The 20,323-nt window shown below is 36.3% G+C and overlaps 1 protein-coding gene across 1 annotated transcript in view; it reads right to left on the reverse strand.

Annotated features, from left to right (window-relative positions):
* Window positions 1-20,323, reverse strand: part of Mob1b (MOB kinase activator 1B) — a 74,643-nt gene that overhangs the window by 17,954 nt on the left and 36,366 nt on the right. Inside the window, exons 2-3 of the mRNA XM_026402580.2 lie at window positions 15,544-15,710; window positions 444-537 (exon numbers count right to left, since the gene is read on the reverse strand). Coding sequence (XP_026258365.1) covers window positions 444-537; window positions 15,544-15,710 — 261 coding nt within the window. The remainder of the gene's footprint in view (window positions 1-443; window positions 538-15,543; window positions 15,711-20,323) is intronic.

Raw genomic sequence — 20,323 nt, forward strand, 5'->3', positions numbered from 1 at the left:
AAAAAAAAAAAACTAAATAAACAAAATAAAGGCATTAGGTCCATCTACAACTAAAAATATTTTTAAAAAAGAACAAGGCTAAGCTGGGAGCTGTGGTGTACTCCTGTAATTCCAGCAGCCTTGGAGGATGAGGCAAGAGGATTAAGAGTTCAAAGCAAATCACAGCAACTTAGTGAGGCCCTAAAAAACTCAGCAAGACCCTGAATAAATTCTTCTTCTTCTTCTTCTTCTTCTTTTTTTTTTTTTTAATTTAAGCAGCAAGTCCCTAAATAAATACAATACAGGGAGGATCATAAAGCTCAAGCTATGGAATCTGGCTTGATAAAATAGTCATTAGCAAACCACTGAAGGAATTGCTAAGAGGAGAAAATATATAATCAGAAGCTTTGTTCTTATCTAAAAACTATAAATAAAATGAGAACTAATCATTAACCATGTCTTACTTTGGTCCAGCTGACATCACCGGACAACTCTCCTCTGTACAGAAGTCTGTGATGGTTCCGTAAAGCATGTTGATCTGATTGAAGAAATCCACAGCTGAAAAGTATATAGCAATTATAAGTAAAATATAATGGTTACAATTAAATTTTTATTTTATTTAAGCATAATCTTAACTTTATCTGTGCTCTTTTCCCCACAAAGAACTAACACAAAGCACACCCAGAAGCTCCAATATCTGGCTATGCTGAAATCAGGAGCCTGTGTTCATCAAGTGATTCCATTTAATAGAGCAAAAGTGTCAACAGAGTGGGGAAAATTCTTTGCAACACATACAAACAGCAAAAATCTTTTATCTAGAATACACAAAGAACTCCTATAGATGAGTAAGATAAAGAAAACAGGGCTAGAGGTGTGACTTTAGTGATAGAGCACTTGTCTGGCATGTGTGAGGCTTTGGGTTCAATCCCAAGCACAGAAAATAAGGAAGGAAGGAAGGTAGGAAGGAAGGAGGAAGGAGAGGGAAGAGAGGGAGGGAAGGAGGGAGAACAGATGCACTAGAAAATGTGAAACAGCCTAAACTGTCACTTCATAAAAGAAATTTCTTTTTTTTAAACCTAATCCCTTTATGCTAATTGATTTTATTTTATTCTTTAAAAAATATTATTTATTTATTTATTTTAGTTTTCGGCAGACACATCATCTTTCTTTGTATGTGGTGCTGAGGATCGAACCCGGGCCACACACATGCCAGGCGAGCATGCTACCCACTTGAGCCACATCCCCAGCCCCCAAAAGAAATTTCTTGTAAGTCAAATACCTTATGAAAATATGTTGGCAAAAAAAACATGAAAACTGCAAATTTAAATGATAGTGGAATGTTATTCAACAGATCCTCAAAATGTTAAAATGTATTTAAAAAAGCAAAGAACCAAGACCATTCACACATTCCTAAAGAATCAGAAGGTGTATATCAAGACTTACAAAACACAATGAATAGTGTGACCTTATTAAAATGAGGAAACAGAATAGAAAAATCAGAAACAAATACAAGCACAGATGAAACGCTTGATTTACAACAAAGCCATCACAGTAGAACAGTAGGCAAAGACAATCTTTTCATAAATATTTGAGTCAATTATTTATTGCTATGGAAAAAAATTTAAATTAAAACTTCATTCTTCATTCACAACATACCCCAAAAGTAGTTTGAAGTGGACTATATTTCTCAATGTGAAAGATGAGACAATGAAATTTAAAAGAGTAAAAAGAGGGGGCTGGGGCTATAGCTCAGTGGTAGAGTACTTGCCTACCACGTGTAAGGCGCCAGGTTTGATCCTTAGCACCACATAAAAATAAATAAAGACATACTGTCCATCTACAACTACAAAAAAAGAAAAAGAAAAGAGGATTGAAACATATGTCCATGATCTTTGGTGTGTACTTTTTTATCTTTTGTAATACAGGCAACTGAAGCCAGGTGTGTTCTTCTGCTAAGCTACATCCTCAGCCTTTTTTATTTATTAGGATCTCTGCTAAGTTGCTGAGGCTGACCTTAAACTTTCAACTGTCCCATCTCAGCAACATAAGTTGCTGGGCCTAGATGTGTACAACCACACCTAGCTATGACACGGATATATGGAAGAGCAACAAGCTAATCACAAAGGAATAGTTTTTATATTCATAGTTTTCATAACTTAAGCAGACTGAATCCTAGGTTTTTCACATTTTTGATGCTATTGATAATTTTTATATTCACCACAAACACCTTATTAAATTCACCTGTTAGTAAGAATAACCATGACCCATCATGGCGGCCGGTGAGGAGGCAGCACTTTCAGTACCTCCACATTACCGGGATCAGAGAGACGCATTAATACGCCTAGATTCTACCTGCTGAGAAACTTCTAGCAAAATTCCGATGAAAGGAGACCTGCCAGGAATTAGTAAGTTTATTGGAGGTGACAATTTGCCCCAGACGAGTGAATCTCGGCCACGTGGCGCGCAGAGGTCCAGTCCCGCTGGCCGCCACCGAACGCCGGCCGCCCGCCCATTGAGGCAAACTTTCCAACGGCCGCCGCCGGCCCGGCTCAGCGAACGGCCCCCGCCCACCCGGCTCATGAGGCAACGTGAAGGGACTCTAACCAAGCCTTTATGAAATAGCGAACCGGGAACTAAAACCAGAGATTGAGTCAGACCAGAGACAAGCCAGTCCCACCCCTCCCTTCGGACACTCCGGCAAGGAGCCAGGGGCCCACCATAACAGAGAGGGGAAGTCACCAACAGAGAGGGGAAGTCACCAGAGTTCGGCCAATGAGATTCCTTCCCAGTGGAATCTACTTTAGCAGGTGTGTAACTCCCACCCACACCAGATACAAACAACCAGGAAACTTCAAAAATCTCTCCGTGGGCGTGACCCTAAGGGCCAAGGGACTCCCAACCCCCAACTCCCCCTACCACCAGTGGCGTGGGCGTGTCTGTAGGGGCGGAGGGAAGCAGAGAAGACTCCCAACTCCCCCAACCGCCAACGGAGAGGGCGTGACGGTAGGGGGTGACGGTAGGGGCGGAGGGAAACAGAGGGCACTCCTGAACCCCAACTCCTCCTACCGCCAGTGGAGTGGTTGTGATTGTAGGGGCTGAGGGAAGCAGAGGGGATTCTTGACCCCCAACTCCCATTACCACCAGTGGCGATACCCAAGGTCTTAGCCACCAGCTTCCGAGGGCGTGCCCGCGAAAGGGGTCCGGAAAAATTAAACTATTGACTCCCAGACAACAGCTCCACAGCACTGGGGCTTAGATGAATGACAGAGAGAGTGCTCCGTTGTTCGGGAAATAGGGCACGCAGCAGGGCTGAAAGTGTAACCAGATCCTTGGGGAACCGCCTCTGGTGAGCAGGACCAGGCTGGCTGGCAGGAGGAAGGGGAGGAGGGGCCGGAGAAGTGAAACGGCTCTGGACTAACAGGATTGAGAGACTCCCAGGAGCCGCCTTACAGGGATTGCTGTCGACACATAGAGGGCAGAAGCTCAGCTCGGAGGGCACAGCTCTGCCTACCAGAAGAGAAGAAAATGGATCTCTAAGACCTAATTTTATTTCTTATTTTATTTTATTTTTTCTCTCCCCTTTTCCTTCTTTCTTTCCCCTTTCGAGTTTTATTGTTCTTTCCATTCTCCTCTATTCTATCTATCTCCCTCTCCTTCTTTCTTTTTAAGAGCACCTTCTGTCCCCTACCCCCCAACTTTCATCCCAAGCATAACGTCCTCCATTACGTGTAATTGTCTAAATGCAAATAGGTGAATGTTTCAAGACTGTCTATAGGGCTCTTAAATACCTAGCTACTACCAACACACTGATCCAATCGACGGTTAGTATCCCCCTTCAGTAGAGCAACCTTCTAAAGTAGCCAAGACATACTAACCCTTATACCTTCAGAGCACCTAACCTAAACATAAAGTCCTAAGAACAAACAACAAATCACTATATGCATACAGAATCCGGAAGCCTTTTATAAATTGAATGAATCAGCTTTAAAGTTCAATAAAGCCCAACATCTCTAGGCATAATCTCCCACCACAAAGGAGAGACAACAGAGATATACAAAGCCAAAACAAATTTATAGGAGAAAGCAAAAACACAGCAGTCAAACAGAGCTGGAAAGTAACGGGAACAACATGAAAAAAACAAGGGAAAAAAGGATTACAAACAATGCAGGACAACTCAAATCTACAGGAGGCCCTAGAGGCATCAGAAAAATGGACAGAGAAAAAACTCAAGGCATACCTAACTCAGATGGAACGGAATATTAGAGAAGACATGAGACAGCAAGTCCAAGCATTGAAAGTATATTTTGAAAACTAAATAAATAAACAAATCCAAATGGCAAAGAACGAGCTCTACCAGGAGATAGAGATTTTTTTAAAAAATCAAACAGTAATCCTAGAAATGCAGGAAACCATAAACCAAATTAAAAACTCAAACGAGAATATCATAACTAGACTAGATCAAGTAGAAGTCAGAACATCAGATAATGAAGACAAAGTTTATCAACTTGAGAATATAGTCAACACAGAAAGGATGCTTTACAAGCAATCTATCCAAGAGATATGGAATGTCATAAAAAAACAAATTTGAGAGTCATTGGGATAAAAGAAGGTATAGAGGTCCAAATCAAAGGAATGGACAACCTATCAAATGAAATAATCCTAGAAAACTTCCCAGAGATGAAAGATGGAATGGATTGCCAAATCCTGGAAGCTTAAAGGACCCCAAACATTCAAAACCGTAATAGACCAACTCCAAGACACATAATTATGAAGATATCCAACATACAGAACAAGGAGAGAATATTAAAAGCTACGAGAAAAAGGAGGCAGATTACATTCAGGGGTAAACCAATTAGGTTAACGGCTGATTTTTCATCACAGACTTTGAAAGCGAGAAGATCCTGGAACAACGTGTTTCAAACGCTGAAAAATAATGGATTCCAACCAAGAATACTGTATCCAGCAAAATTAAGCTTCAGATTTGACAATGAAATTAAAATATTTCATGATAAACAAAAGCTAAAAGAATTCGCAGCCAGAAAACCAACACTGCAAAGCATTTTGAGCAAAACACTACAAGAAGAGGAATTGAAAAATAGCACCCAAAATTAACAGTGGGAGGTATCTCAGTAAAGGGGAAGAAAAATAACCAAAGAGGAAAAACTAGCCAAACTAAAATAAATAAATAAATAAACATGACTGGAAGTACAAACCACATTTCAATTGTAACCTTAAATGTTAATGGCTTAAATTCACCAATCAAGAGACATAGGCTAGTAACCTGGATTAAAAAAACAAATCCAACAATATGCTGCCTTCAGGAGACTCATATGATAGGAAAAGATATACACAGCCTGAAGGTGAAAGGTTGGGAAAAATCATACCACTCACATGGCCCTCAGAAGCAAGCAGGAGTGGCCATACTCATATCAAATAAAATCAACTTCAAACCTAAGTTAATCAAAAGGGATAAAGAAGGACACTATATACTGTTAAAAGAAACCATCCACCAACAAGACATAACAATTATCAATTTGTACGCACCAAACAATGGAGCTGCAACGTTCATAAAACAAACTCTCCTCAAGTTCAAGAGTCAAATAGACTACAAAACAATAATTATGGGTGACTTCAACACACCGCTCACCATTAGACAGATCATCTAGACAAAAGCTGAATAAAGAAACTATTGAACTCAATAGCACAATCAATAACCTAGACTTAACCGACATATATAGAATATATCAACCATCATCAAGTGCATACACGTTCTTCTCAGCAGTACATGGATCTTACTCAAAGATAGACCATATATTATGCCATAGGGCAACTCTTAGTAAATATAAAGGTGTGGAGATAATACCATGTACCATATCTGATCATAATGGAATGAAACTGGAAATCAATGATAAAAGAAGGAAGGAAAAATCCTACATCACATGGAAAATGAACAATACGTTACTGAATGATCAATGGGTTACAGAAGACATGAAGGAGGAAATCAAAAAACTCTTAGAGATAAACGACAATACCGACACAACATACCGGAATCTATGGGACACAATGAAAGCAGTTTTAAGAGGGAAATTCATTTCCTGGAGTTCATTCCTCAAAAAAAGAAAAAACCAACAAATAAATGAACTCACACTACATCTCAAAACCCTAGAAAAGGAAGAGCAAAACAACAGCAAATACAGCAGAAGACAAGAAATAATTAAAATCAGAGCAGAAATCAACGAAATTGAAACAAAAAAAAAACCACTGAAAAAATTGATAAAACTAAAAGTTGGTTCTTTGCAAAAATAAATAAGATCGACAGACCCTTAGCCATGCTAACGAAGAGAAGAAGAGAGAAAATTCAAATTACTAACATATGGGATGAAAAAGGCAATATCACAACAGACACTACAGAAATACAGAAGATAATTAGAAAGTATTTTGAAACCCTATATTCTAATAAAATAGAAGATAGTGAAGTTATCGATAAATTTCTTAAGTCATATGATCTGCCCAGATTGAGTCAAGAAGACACACACAATTTAAACAGACCAATAACAAAGGAAGAAATAGAAGAAGCCATCAAAAGACTACCAACCAAGAAAAGCCCTGGACCGGATAGGTATACAGCGGAGTTTTACAAAACCTTCAAAGAAGAATTAATACCAATACTTTTCAAGCTATTTCAAGAAATAGAAAAAGAAGGAGCTCTTCCAAATTCATTCTATGAAGCCAACATCACCCTGATCCCGAAACCAGACAAAGACACTTCAAAGAAAGAAAACTACAGACCAATATCTCTAATGAACACAGATGCAAAAATTCTCAATAAAATCCTGGCAAATCGAATACAAAAGCATATCAAAAAAATTGTGCACCATGATCAAGTAGGATTCATCCCTTGGATGCAAGGCTGGTTCAATATACAGAAATCAATAAATGTTATTCACCACATCAATAGACTTAAAGATAAGAACCATATGATGGTCTCGATAGATGCAGAAAAAGCATTCAACAAAGTACAGCATCCCTTTATGTTCAAAACACTAGAAAAACTAGGGATAACAGGAACTTACCTCAACAATGTAAAAGCTATATATGCTAAGCCTCAGGCTAGCATCATTCTAAATGGAGAAAAACTGAAGGCATTCCCTCTAAAATCTGGAACAAGACAGGGATGCCCTCTCTCACCACTTCTATTCAATTTAGTTCTTGAAATACTAGCCAGAGCAATTAGACAGACAAAAGAAATTAAAGGCATAAAAATAGGAAAAGAAGAACTTAAAATATCACTATTTGTGGACGACATGATCCTATACCTAGAAGACCCAAAAGGGTCTACAAAGAAACTACTAGAACTAATAAATGAATTCAGCAAAGTGGCAGGATATAAAATCAACACACATAAATCAAAGGCATTCCTGTATATCAGCAACAAAACTTCTGAAATGGAAATGAGGAAAACCACTCCATTCACAATATCCTCAAAAAAAATAAAATACTTGGGAATCAACCTAACAAAAGAGGTGAAAGATTTATACAATGAAAACTACAGAACCCTAAAGAGAAAGATAGAAGAAGATCTTAGAAGATGGAAAAATGTACCCTGTTCGTGGATAGGCAGAACCAACATCATCAAAATGGCGATATTACCCAAAGTTCTCTACAGGTTCAATGCAATGCCAATCAAAATCCCAACGGCATTTCTTGTAGAAATAGATAAAGCAATCATGAAATTCATATGGAAAAATAAAAGACCCAGAATAGCAAAAGCAATTCTAAGCACAAAGTGTGAATCTGGAGGTAGAGCAATACCAGATTTCAAACTGTACTACAGAGCAATAGTAACAAAAACAGCATGGTACTGGTACCAAAACAGGCAGGTGGACCAATGGTACAGAATAGAGGACACAGAGACCAATCCACAAAATTACAACTTTCTTATATTTGATAAAGGGGCTAAAAGCATGCAATGGAGGAAGGATAGCATCTTCAACAAATGGTGCTGGGAAAACTGGAAATCCATATGCAACAAAATGAAGCTGAACCCCTTTCTCTCGCCATGCACAAAAGTTAACTCAAAATGGATCAAAGAGCTTGATATCAAATCAGAGACTCTGTGCCTGATAGAAGAAAAACTTGGCTCCGATCTACATATTGTGGGGTCGGGCTCCAAATTCCTTAATAGGACGCCCATAGCCCAAGAGTTAAATACAAGAATAAACAAATGGGACTTACTTAAACTAAAAAGTTTTTTCTCAGCAAAAGAAACAATAAGAGAGGTAAATAGGGAACCTACATCCTGGGAACAAATTTTTACTCCTCATACTTCAGATAGAGCCCTAATATCCAGAATATACAAAGAACTCAAAAAATTAAACAATAAGATAATAACCCAGTCAACAAATGGGCCAAGGACCTGAACAGACACTTCTCAGAGGAAGACATACAATCAATCAATAAGTACATGAAAAAATGCTCACCATCTCTAGCAGTCAGAGAAATGCAAATCAAAACCACCCTAAGATACCATCTCACTCCAGTAAGATTGGCAGCCATTATGAAGTCAAACAACAATAAGTGTTGGCGAGGATGTGGGGAAAAGGGTACACTTGTACATTGCTGGTGGGACTGCAAATTGGTGCGGCCAATATGGAAAGCCGTATGGAGATTCCTAGGAAAGCTGGGAATGGAACCACCATTTGACCCAGCTATCGCCCTTCTCGGACTATTCCCTGAGGACCTTAAAAAAGCATATTATAGGGATACTGCCATATCAATGATCATAGCAGCACAATTCACAATAGCTAGACTGTGGAATCAACCTAGATGCCCTTCAATAGATGAATCAATAAAAAAAAATGTGGCATTTATACACAATGGAGTATTAAGCAGCACTAAAAAATGACAAAATCATGGAATTTGCAGGGAAATGGATGGCATTAGAGCAGAATATGCTTAGTGAAGCTAGCCAATCCTTAAAATCAAATGCCAAATGTCTTCTTTGATATAAGGAGAGCAACTAAGAACAGAGCAGGGAGGAAGAGCATGAGAAAAAGACTAACATTAAACAGAGACGAGTGGTGGGAGGGAAAGGGAGAGAGAAGGGAAATTGTATGGAAATGGAAGGAGACCCTCATTGTTACACAAAATTACATATAAGAGTTTGTGAGGGGAAAGGGGAAAAAAAAAACAACAAGGGAGAGAACTGAATAACAGCAGATGGGGTAGAGAGGGAAGATGGGAGGGGAGGGGAGGGGGGATAGTAGGGGATAGGAAAGGTAGCAGAATACAACAGTCACTAATATGGCATTATGTAAAAATGTGGATGTGTAACCGATGTGATTCTGCAACTTGTATTTGGGGTAAAAATGGGAGTTCATAACCCACTTGAATCAAATGTATGAAAGATGATATGTCATGAGCTTTGTAATGTTTTGAACAACCAATAAAAAAAAAAAGAATAACCATGGTATAGTATTAACAATCATGTTTTTTTAAAATTTTCAACATATATATATCCACAATGGCTATTAATGAAAAAAGTCTTTCTTCCTTTTCAGTCATTACTATTACTATTTTATTCTTTTTTCTGGCTGAGTCTGTTAAGTGGTTATGTTGGATAGCCTTGACCCTTTTCTAACCTGAGGAAAAATTTCAACATTTCACTATTATGATGTTATTTGCAACTCTTTTTGCACAGATAGGCTTTATCAAAAGTAAATTCTCAGCAGGGCACAGTGGTACATTCCTGTAATCCCAGCTACTCTGGAGGCAGAGGGAAGAGGATAAAAATGTTAAGGCCAGCCCTCACAACTCAGTGAGACCCTGTTCATACTAAAAATTTTTTAACAAAGGTTGGGAAACTGGATGGGGCTATAGCTCAGTGGTAAAGTGCTTGCCTCGCATGTGTGAGGCACTGAGTTCGATCCTCAGCAACACATAAAAATAAATAAAGATATTGTGTGTCCATCTACAATGAAAAAATAGGGTTGGGAATGTAGCTTAGCAATTACCTTTCTTGTACTAGGCTAGAGCACTTGTCTGGCATGGGAGAGAACCTGGGTTCAATTCCCAGGACCAACAAAAAGAAAAGGTAAGCTTTCATCCATTACTTCCTTGATACATTTTTTTAAAATTATACATTCACATATAAATATGTCACAATGAATACCAGTATTATGTATAATTATAATGTACCAATTTAAATTATTTTTTAAAGATAAATAATAAATTGATTCTGGATTTTATGAAATACTTTTTAGACATGTATTGACATGATCATGTTTTCTTCCTCCTTGATTTTAGTTAATGTGATGAATTAGAATGACTGGTTTTCAAATGTTAAAACAAACTCTGTAATTCTACATAAACTTAACTTTGTCACAATATGTTATACTTATTAAATATTATTATACTGAATTTGCTAATATTTCATTAGAATTTTTACAATTAAGGTTATTCCCAAAATTAAATGACCTAGTTTCCTTTCTTTTACTGTCCTGGTAAAAGCTTATAAAATTAACATTGTTTCCATTCTCTATGACAGCCAAAGGCTTGTTATTCTTTCCTTAAATGTTTAATGGAGATCTCTACTTTTTAGTTGTTTAGTTTTTTTAGTTGTTGGACACAATACCTTTATTTTATTTATTTATTTATTTTTATGTGGTGCTGAGGATCAAACCCAGGGCCTCGCATGAGCTAGGTGAACGCTCTACCACTGAGCCACAACCCCAGCCCCTCAATAGACTTTTGGAAGACTCAATACATGTTTTTTTGCTTTGTTCATTTTCTTCATTGTATGGTTTCTATTTTATTAATTTCTTATCTTTACTACTAATTTACTACCTTTGAATTTAATTTGCTGTTGTTTTTCTAACCTCTGATGCTTAATTCATTAAATATAAATGTTTTCTTTTCCTAATATGTGTATGTAAGGCTCTAAATTTCTCTCTCACATAGCTTTAGCTATTATCCATAAGGTTCCATCTAAAATATATTTATAGTTGGGTGTGGTGGTGCACACCTATAATCCTAACAGCTAAGGAGACTGAGGAAAGAGATTAGAAATTCAAAACCAGCCTCAGTAAGGCCCTAAGCAACTTAGCGAGATCCTGACTCAAAATAAAAAATTTTTTAAAAAGGGTTGATAATATGGCTCAGTGGTAAAACCCAGCTCTAAGTTCACTTCCTAGTACCAAAAAGAAGAAATAGCTAAATAAATTAATAAAACATATCTATTATTATATTTCAGTACAAAAATTTTCTAATTCTTCATTGGTATTTACTCTTTCCAAACATACAGATTTGCCAGTTTTTTGTTATTAGTTTCCAGTGAAATTCCACTGTGATCAAAGAAATGTACTGATTTTTCAAAATGTGCATGAATTATGATCTTAAGTTTAGCTCATGTATCTTTCAGGTCAAGTTTGCTAATCTTGTTGCTCAAATTTTTCTAATTACTTACTGATTTTTTTCCTGTGGGGGGGAAGGGTGCTGTGATTAAACACAGGGGCACTTTACCATTGAGCTATATCCCCAGCCTTTTTTGTTTTGAAATAGGGTCTTGCTAAGTTGCTGAAGGTCTTGCTATGTTATCAAGGCTGTCCTTGAACTTATGCTATCTTCCAGTCACTGGAATTACAGGAATTGCCCCACTGCACCCAGCTTTTACATTTTCTACATTTCCATCGGTTACTGAAAGAGGAATGCTAAAATTTCTCATTATGAATATGGATTTGTCCACTCCTCCTTTTAATTCAGTCAACTGATTTTAATATTTTTAAATTTTTTTAGTTGTAAATGGACACAATACATTTATTTAATTTATTTATTTTTATGTGGTGCTGAGGATCAAACCAGTGCATCACATGTGATAGGTGAGTGCTCCACCACTGAGCCACAACCCCAGCCCCTGAGGTGTTATTAGAAACAAACACTCTATCACTGTCTTTTTTTTTTTTTTTAGCATTAGGTGGACACAGTATCTTTATTTTTATGTGGTGCTGAGGATAGAACCCAGGGCCTCACGCATGCTAGGCGAGCATTCTACCACTGAGCCACAACACCAGCCCATACCACTGTCTTTTTATTGGAATTTTTTCTTTATATTTAATATAATTACTAATATTTCAATTTCAAACTACTGCCTTAATATCTGCTATTTTTTTTACTTATGATTATTTTCTTTCCTATGCTCTTTATAGAATTTTTTTCCTCTATTAGCTGTGTTAATTATCCATTCATTTACTATTATTTTAATCCTACCCCTACAGCAGAGTATGATCATTGGCCAAATCTAGCATTCTGATTTTGTAAGTAATTTTATTGGAATACAGTCACACCCATTCAGTTACATATGTGTATGATAACTTTTTCCCTATAGCATCAGAGCTCAATAGTTGCAAGAGAGTTTCTAGGCAGGCTAAAATATTAACTACTTAAGATTGTTAACCCTGGCCCTAGAGCTTAGAGCAAGCATTCTTGGTTTGATAAAAACTCAAAAAAAAAGTCAAAATTTTTACCTCTTGCCATCAATGTACAGCCCTACAAGTCCTAAAAAATATGTTGGCCTCTAAGAATACAGTGAGGAATAAAACTGACTCTATCCCTTGTCCTATTGAGTTTACAGTGTATAGTAAAGAGATCACTTGAGTTTTTCATAAAGGAGTATAAATTATGGAAGCAAACAGCTTCCCCTCAGTGTGTCCCTTCTTTGATACAAAGCAATCAGTAAAGACTTGCTGCAAATTAACTCAAAGAAAGCATAAAGAATGTTCCAATAACCTACATCTTTTCCAGCCAGACTTTAATAATCTATTGCCTGTACTCCTAGGATAATATATCTTTTCAAATATCTCAGGCAGAAAAAAAGCATTTACTCATATGTTTAATGACAAACACTGAACATGGTGACTTAACTCAGCCTCTGTTCCCTCTTAATTATATAATTCTAAGATCTTTGTCATATTATTAATTTTACATGAACAGCATCATGCTTTTTAAACCCAGACTTTCTAGAGCAGCCAAAGGAAAAGGTGACCTTAAAAAAAAAAAAATCAAACTTAGGGATGGGGTTGTGGCTCAGTGGTAAAGCAATTAACTCATACATGTGAAATACTGGGTTTGATCCTCAGCACCACATAAAAAAGAAAGTAGAGCAGGACTATTACACTAAAATTCTAAGAGGTTTTTTTTTTCCCCTGCTCTATTCCTCCATACGCCAATATCTACTAAGTAATAGTAAATTATTACTCTGTAATAATAATTTTTAAATTGTCCTCCACGTGAATAGAGAAGAATTCATGGCTTTTGAAATAAGATAGACAGGTTTGAGTCCAACTCCTTTACTTACAGTTGAGTTACTTAATCTCCCTGAACCTCAATTACTTACCTTCAAAATTGGATGAATCATAGAGTACTAAAAAATAGTGTTAGTTTCCTCCCAAACCAAGATTTGGCCTCAGAATTCTGTGACAAATAATTTATTTATAATTTATGCACCCTGCTTTTCCCAGAACACTGAACCTTCTTCCTATCTTCTTTAAAAATTATCATTCCCTTTTCTTTCTAGGAGCAGAATTTTCAAATCAGGCTCTGGTTTCTGGTTCTTAGACTAGCCATTAAATTTGTAAAAATTTCCCATCTCTTATCATTTATCTTCATTTGACAAATGTACTGAAGTCAAAAGGCCATTAAGATGTCAATCTTATCAACAATTCCCTTTACTATGCACTCAAAATGTTTACTTAATCACTGTCAATGAGTGGAAATACCTCTTCAGTCTCAAACCCTGGTAATCCCATCAAGCATAATTTCAGAGGATTAGTATTAATAAGGAAAATGTTAGAGTCCAATATTTCAATCAAATACTGTATTTACAAAACAGAATTGTGTTCTAAGCAGATGTTCTAATGTATTAGTCCAAAGTAATTTTTGTCGAGCTAGAACATAAGTGTGGAATATCTGTGAAATTTTAAAAGTTTGAATCAAAGTTCTAGACATTTCAATACTATAGATAATTGTGACAACTGAGACAAAGAGACAATACAGACAGAAAATGATTATTTGCTTTTATCCTTAAAAGTGGGAATCTTTTATACAGAAGTTCTACGTACCCATCCTTGCATTTTAAAAATTAGTAAGTGAACTCTCAAATAAATGGTACAAAGGCCCCAATGTACAAAAAAGAATGTACACATATTGGAAATTTATTCTGAATATCATCTGTGATCACATTATAATAATATAGTTCTTATCCAAATGTTGTTGCAATAAGGTTTTAAGACATGCCAATAAAATACCTCTGTTTCCTATGTTATTAATTAGTGGCAGCATAATATATAAATAACATGACATTTTAAATTATATTAAGATACCATTAATTATTATAAGAAAAATAGTGTTTTACTTTTCCTTAATTAAAGCCTGGACATTGGCTAGGGGAGTGGCTCAGGGTACAGCACTAGTACTGAATTTAATACCCCAGCACCAAACCCCCCCCCCAAAAAAAAGTAAATAAATAAAATAAATAAGGCCTAAACATTCAGTGTATGCTTTTAACTAAATCTCATTTTATTTTTACTCAATTCACATAAATTTTCTTCAATTATAAAAACTATTTCACTAATGCTGAAAAACCCTGGACCTTTTAATCCCCAATTCTCTCTGGTTTAATTCCCAAGAGTATATTTACTTTTTATTTACAAGTTTTTTTCTTCCTAGAACTTAAGAATATCTTATACTAATTTTACAATATCACTACTGGACTATAATCAAAATAAGTACAGGCCACATGCCTATAATTCCAACAACTCCAGAGGATGAGGTGAAAAAATTGCAAATTCAACACTAGTCTCAGCAACTTAGCAATTCTGTCTCAAAATAAAAAATAAAAAAGGTGCCTGGCATAGTTGCACACACCTGTAATCCCAGTGGCTCAGGAGGCTGCAGCAGGAGGATCATAAGTTTGAGGATATCCTCAGTAACTTAGCAAGGCCCTAAGTGACTTAGCAAGACCTTGTCTCAAAATAAAAAATAAAAAGGGCTGGGATGTAGCTCAGTAGTTAAGCATCCCTGGGTTTAATCCCTGATACCAAAAATCAATAAATAATTTTTAAAAGACTAGGGGTAAATGGGGCTGGGGTTGTTGCTCAGTGGTAGAATGCTTGCCTAGATGTATGAGGCCCTAGGTTCAGATCTTAGTACCACATATAAATAAATAAAATAAAGGTACATTTACAACTAAAATAAACATATCTTAAAAAAAGGGAAAGGGCTGGGGGTAGAGCAACCTGGGTTAATCCCCAATAACACAAACATACCAAAAAAAGGTCGGGGAGGAAAAAAAATAAGTAGAATTTAGTCAAGACAACAGTATGCTACTGAGGGAAGAAATTTACCATAATGATTAAAGTGTAGGCTATGAAATTCTAGAGATACATATTTTAACTCTACCATTTAACAGATTGCTAACTAGAGCTTAGAATAGATAGTACTTCAATATTCACCTGCAGTGAGGCTTAAAACCTAATTCAGAGTCTACTGAGAAATAGAGAAGCTACTTACTGTTAACTGCAACCCATTCATTTAGATCTTCCCCCTCAGGAAGCATGACAGCCATTCTGAGGTTGCCACTGCCAAGTGTGGCTTCTGCATGCTTTAAGAGCTCATACTGGTGAGACCCCTCTGGGATGTTCTTCTTTGGTTTAAAAGTTTTGGAAGAGCGACTACCACTATGAAAAGAAAAAAAGAAAGAAAAAAAGACACTTCAATATTCAAGGCAAGACCTTCAATACAGTCTAGTACCCTGTATTACTGGACAAAAATAATAGAGGTTGCCGGGCACAGTGGCGCACATCTATAATCCCACCAACTTGGGAGGCTGAGATAGGAGGATCGAAAGTTCAAACTAGCCTCAGCAAAAGCAAGGAGCTAATCAACTCAGTGAGACCCTGTCTCTAAATAAAATATAATACAGGGCTGGGGATATGGCTCAGTGGCTGAGTGCCCCTGAGTTCAATCCCTGGTACCAAAAAGAAAGTGATCTTAAACATCCACATCCATAAATTAACAGCAAATATACCCTTAGCTTCCCTCCCCACTCAGCATTAGACCTAAACTTATATCAGCCACATTAAATAATGGCAATAAAACTGCTATAAATAATATGTTCTCTACTTAAAATAGCAACAAATTTTCTCTACATTCCCTAATCTAACTCCCAAGGAGGAAAAGACCTTTTAACTACAACTCAGCTACTCACATAAATTAGTGACTCAGGATTACAGACTGCAATCTATAAAAACAGAAAAAGTACTTCCATGATAATCTGTACTCGTTTTATTCCTTTTTCATCTCCAATTCTCTCATTCTTATACAAATTTGTTTCCTTCTTATAAGAAGCATAAATATGCAATTTTATATCAATAAAACACAAAAATTCTAGAGCAAGGAAAAAAGCTAAATATTTTTCTACCCAACTATAGAAAGCATCAGCCACCATATTAATGCAGAACTCTGGCTAAAGGGTTAAGTAACTAAATATCAGTATGGCTTGTTTGCTCGAATTTCTGAATGTGTATCTAGACACACACATAGTGCATGTATGTATACATATACATAGAATCGGCACATCATATCCATGGTTTCTGCATCTGTGAATTTAACCAAACAATTGAAAATACTTGAGGGGCTGGGATTGTGGCTCAGTGGTAGAGCGCTCGTCTCTCACGTGTGAGACCCTGGGTTCGAGCCTCAGCACCACATAAAAATAAATAAGTGAAATAAAGGTATTAAAAGAAAGAAAAGAAAAAAGAAAATACGTGAGAAAAATTCCATCTGTACTGAACATGTAAAGACACATTTTTTTGCCATTATTATCTAAACAACACAGCATAACAGTTATTTACACAGCACTTACATTGTATCAGATATTATAAATACTCTAGAGATTAAAGTATATTAGGCTGGGGTTGTGGCTCAGTGGTAGAGTGCTTGCCTGGTAGAGTGCTTGCCTGGTAGAGTGCATGTGTGAGGCACTGGGTTCACTCCTCAGCACCACACACACAAAATAAATAAAAACTAATATTATTTTTTTTAAGTATATATGTGGATGTAGACAGGTTATATGCAAATATTACACCATTTTAATAAAAGAAACTTAACCATCTGCAATTTTGTATCTGAGAGGGATCCTGGGCCCAATCCCTAATGGATACCAAGGGATATATAAATATAATTAAGCCTTCCAAGCTTGAGGCTTATTTCATCTTCCTCCTCGTTCTCTCCTTTCATCAAATCTAGTATGAAAAACCCTAAATTTAGTTAGTTAATTTATGTAAACAAATGTACTTCACCAGTCCATTTTATAAAAGATACTTTACTAATTTATGTGTGATCAATTACAAAAAATATCTTTCCTATGACTAATGTGATATAAACCTTAACTGTACTCCCTTTAATTAACTCACCACTTGGATGGCTTGGATCCAGCAACTAAAGATGTGACAAGCAACTCTGAAAAGGGTTATTATAAATAGTACCCAAGAACCTCAAAGACATCAGCTATGCTAGTACTCAGGCAGGTCAGAGGCTCATCTGCCCCCCAAACCCTCTACTAATCAAATCTCTCTGTCCTCAAGTTTTAGGTTTCAGAATGTTTTTTTGATCAATGCCCCTCTCTTGGAGTAAATCTTTTACCAGTCTACCTCATAAGATTTTATATTTTGGTAGAAAGAAAGGAAGAAAATAATCTGAGACTGATTTTATGAAGCCCAGCATTAACACATATAAGGCTATATTATCTCTGGCAAATTACCTATCTTTAACAGTGAAAGCCTAATAAAAATAACAAAACATCGCCAAAACCTATATAATAGAAAAGTAGCAAAAGTGAAAAAATAACATGTGAAAAGCTTCTTTAAAAATATTTTTTCTTTTTTAATTATAGTTGGTCATTGGCTGGGGATGTGGCTCAAGCGGTAGCTCGCTCACCTGGCATGCGTGCAGCCCGGGTTCGATCCTCAGCACCACATACCAACAAAGATGTTGTGTCCGTCAAGAACTAAAAATAAATAAATAAATTCTCTCTCTCTCTCTCTCTCTCTCTCTCTCTCTCTCTCTCTCTTTTTCTCTTTAAAAAAAAAAATTATAGTTGGTCACAATACCTTTATTTTATTTATTTATTTTTATGTGGTGCTGAGGATCGAACCCAGTGCCTCTCATGTGCTAGGCAAGCACTCTACCACTGAGCCACAAATCCAGCCCCATGAAAAGCTTTTAAAACTGTAAAATACTATGCAACTATTAGTATTTTCATTACCTTCCCTTTTCTGAAATCAAAATAACTCAAAAAAAAAGAAAGAAAAGAAATAATAAGGCAATATACAAAGCTAGATTCAGCACCCAATCCCACCCCTATCCACTAAGAATAGATGGGGAAAAATATAATCATAATATGAAAACAAATAGCTTTTCATATATCAAGTTCAAGCAGATTTTTTTAAAAAAAATTCTGTTTTATGTATATGTGTGTGTACTCTTCCTTACGCTCACTTGCATCAAGATTCAAGTGACCTCAGAATAAGCTCAGGGCTATATTGGAAATCAAGAAAATGAAGGTCTATTTCTTCATTTTGCTATTTTCTTCCTCTGTTACATAGGAAACCAAAAATTATCACCTGCTCTTCAATTTTTGTTTTGTTTTGTTTTTTAAAAGTCTGGAAAATGACTTTGTACAAAATAGTATAATTTAGAGATGTTTTATAAAATGTTTTTAGTTCCTTGCAGCCTCCTAATTCTTTCTTTTCTGTCCTGTTTCTACATACATTCATACCTCCAAAATAAGTCCTCTACCTAATTCCCTCCCATCTAGAGGGGAAATCTGACTTTTATGATTAATTCAGGCAAAATATCCTAACTTCAATATTTTTAAGATATTCTTTTTAAAAACTATTATTAGACATTTTACTCAATTCTTATCGGCAGCTTCTCCTACCAGAATCTACCCTACACTGGAAGGGGTGATCAATATTGCTCCTCATTCCCACCTCTAAAGACCAATGATAAAAGCCCTTAAATTCAAAAGCACAAACAGCAAAGTATGGACACAAAAGTCCATCAATAAATGCAAGTTCTTATAGTAACAATGTATGGCAAAACACATGTATCTCACATAGCATTTTAAGATATATAAATGCAAACCTTCAAGTAAATTTTCAAAAAAGTTGCCCTTTCACTCCACTCTCAGAAGAAATCACAGTTTCCAGTATCCTGTGTATCTCTGTAGAGTCCATGCCTATCCAAGCACAAGAATGTTCATTGGCTATTACACTATTGTAGCCATACTGTAGTATATATACTAAATAGTGTTTTTTATTTAATATATCTAGAAGATTGTTGTATACTAAGATATAAGTAAATCTACCATATTCCTTCTAAATTCCTTCAGATTTTATAACTATTTCTTACATGGATATATCATGGTTTAATTAGTCCTCTAATAATAAACATCTATGTTGTTTCTAGTCATTTGCTACTGCAAACAATTCTGCAGATGCAGGATAAATTCCTAGACTTGGGGTGCTAAAGGGCATGTATACTTTTAAACTTTGTATCATGCTTATTCTTCCCCCAAGTAAATTACACCCTTTTAAAATTCCAATAACAAGTCCTAGAGCAGCTTATTTAGGGGGACAGGAATTAGATTGCTAATTTCTCTTTTTAGCCCCCAACACAGAATCAAAAGAATTTAGAACTTTCTGAATGAAATATGAAGAATGCAATCACTATATATATAAGGAGTGCCAGGTTAATAGTTTTTGGAATTATCCTGAAGCAATCACTTTCTAAATAAACATGCTATATACTCAGGTTTGTTTTCCCTGATCCACTTACGCCTATTTGAAGGCAAAAAAATTGGGGGGATTAAGACAGGGTGGTTTATCTAGTAAAGATCTCGGTCCTGCCAGGCACAATAGTGCACACCTGTAATCCCAGCAGGTTAGAGGCTAAAGCAGGATTGCAAGTTCAAAGCCAGCCTCAGCAATTGTGAGGTGCTAAGCAACTCAGTGAGACCCTATCTCTAAATAAAATACAAAATAGGTCTGAAAATGTGGCTCAGTGGTCAAGTGCCCCTGGGTTCAATCCCTGCTCCAAAAATATGAAAAGAAAATGTGGTATTTATACACACAATAGAGTATTAATTAGCCATAAAGAAGAATGACTTTATGACTTTTGCCATTAAATAGATGGATCTGGAGACTATCATGCTAAGTGAAATAACACAATCTCAAAAAACTAAATGTCAAGGGGCTGGGATTGTGGCTCAGCGGTAGACGACTCGCTT

Source organism: Urocitellus parryii, chromosome 10, assembly GCF_045843805.1.
Source record: "Urocitellus parryii isolate mUroPar1 chromosome 10, mUroPar1.hap1, whole genome shotgun sequence".
Taxonomy (NCBI): Eukaryota; Metazoa; Chordata; class Mammalia; order Rodentia; family Sciuridae; genus Urocitellus; species Urocitellus parryii.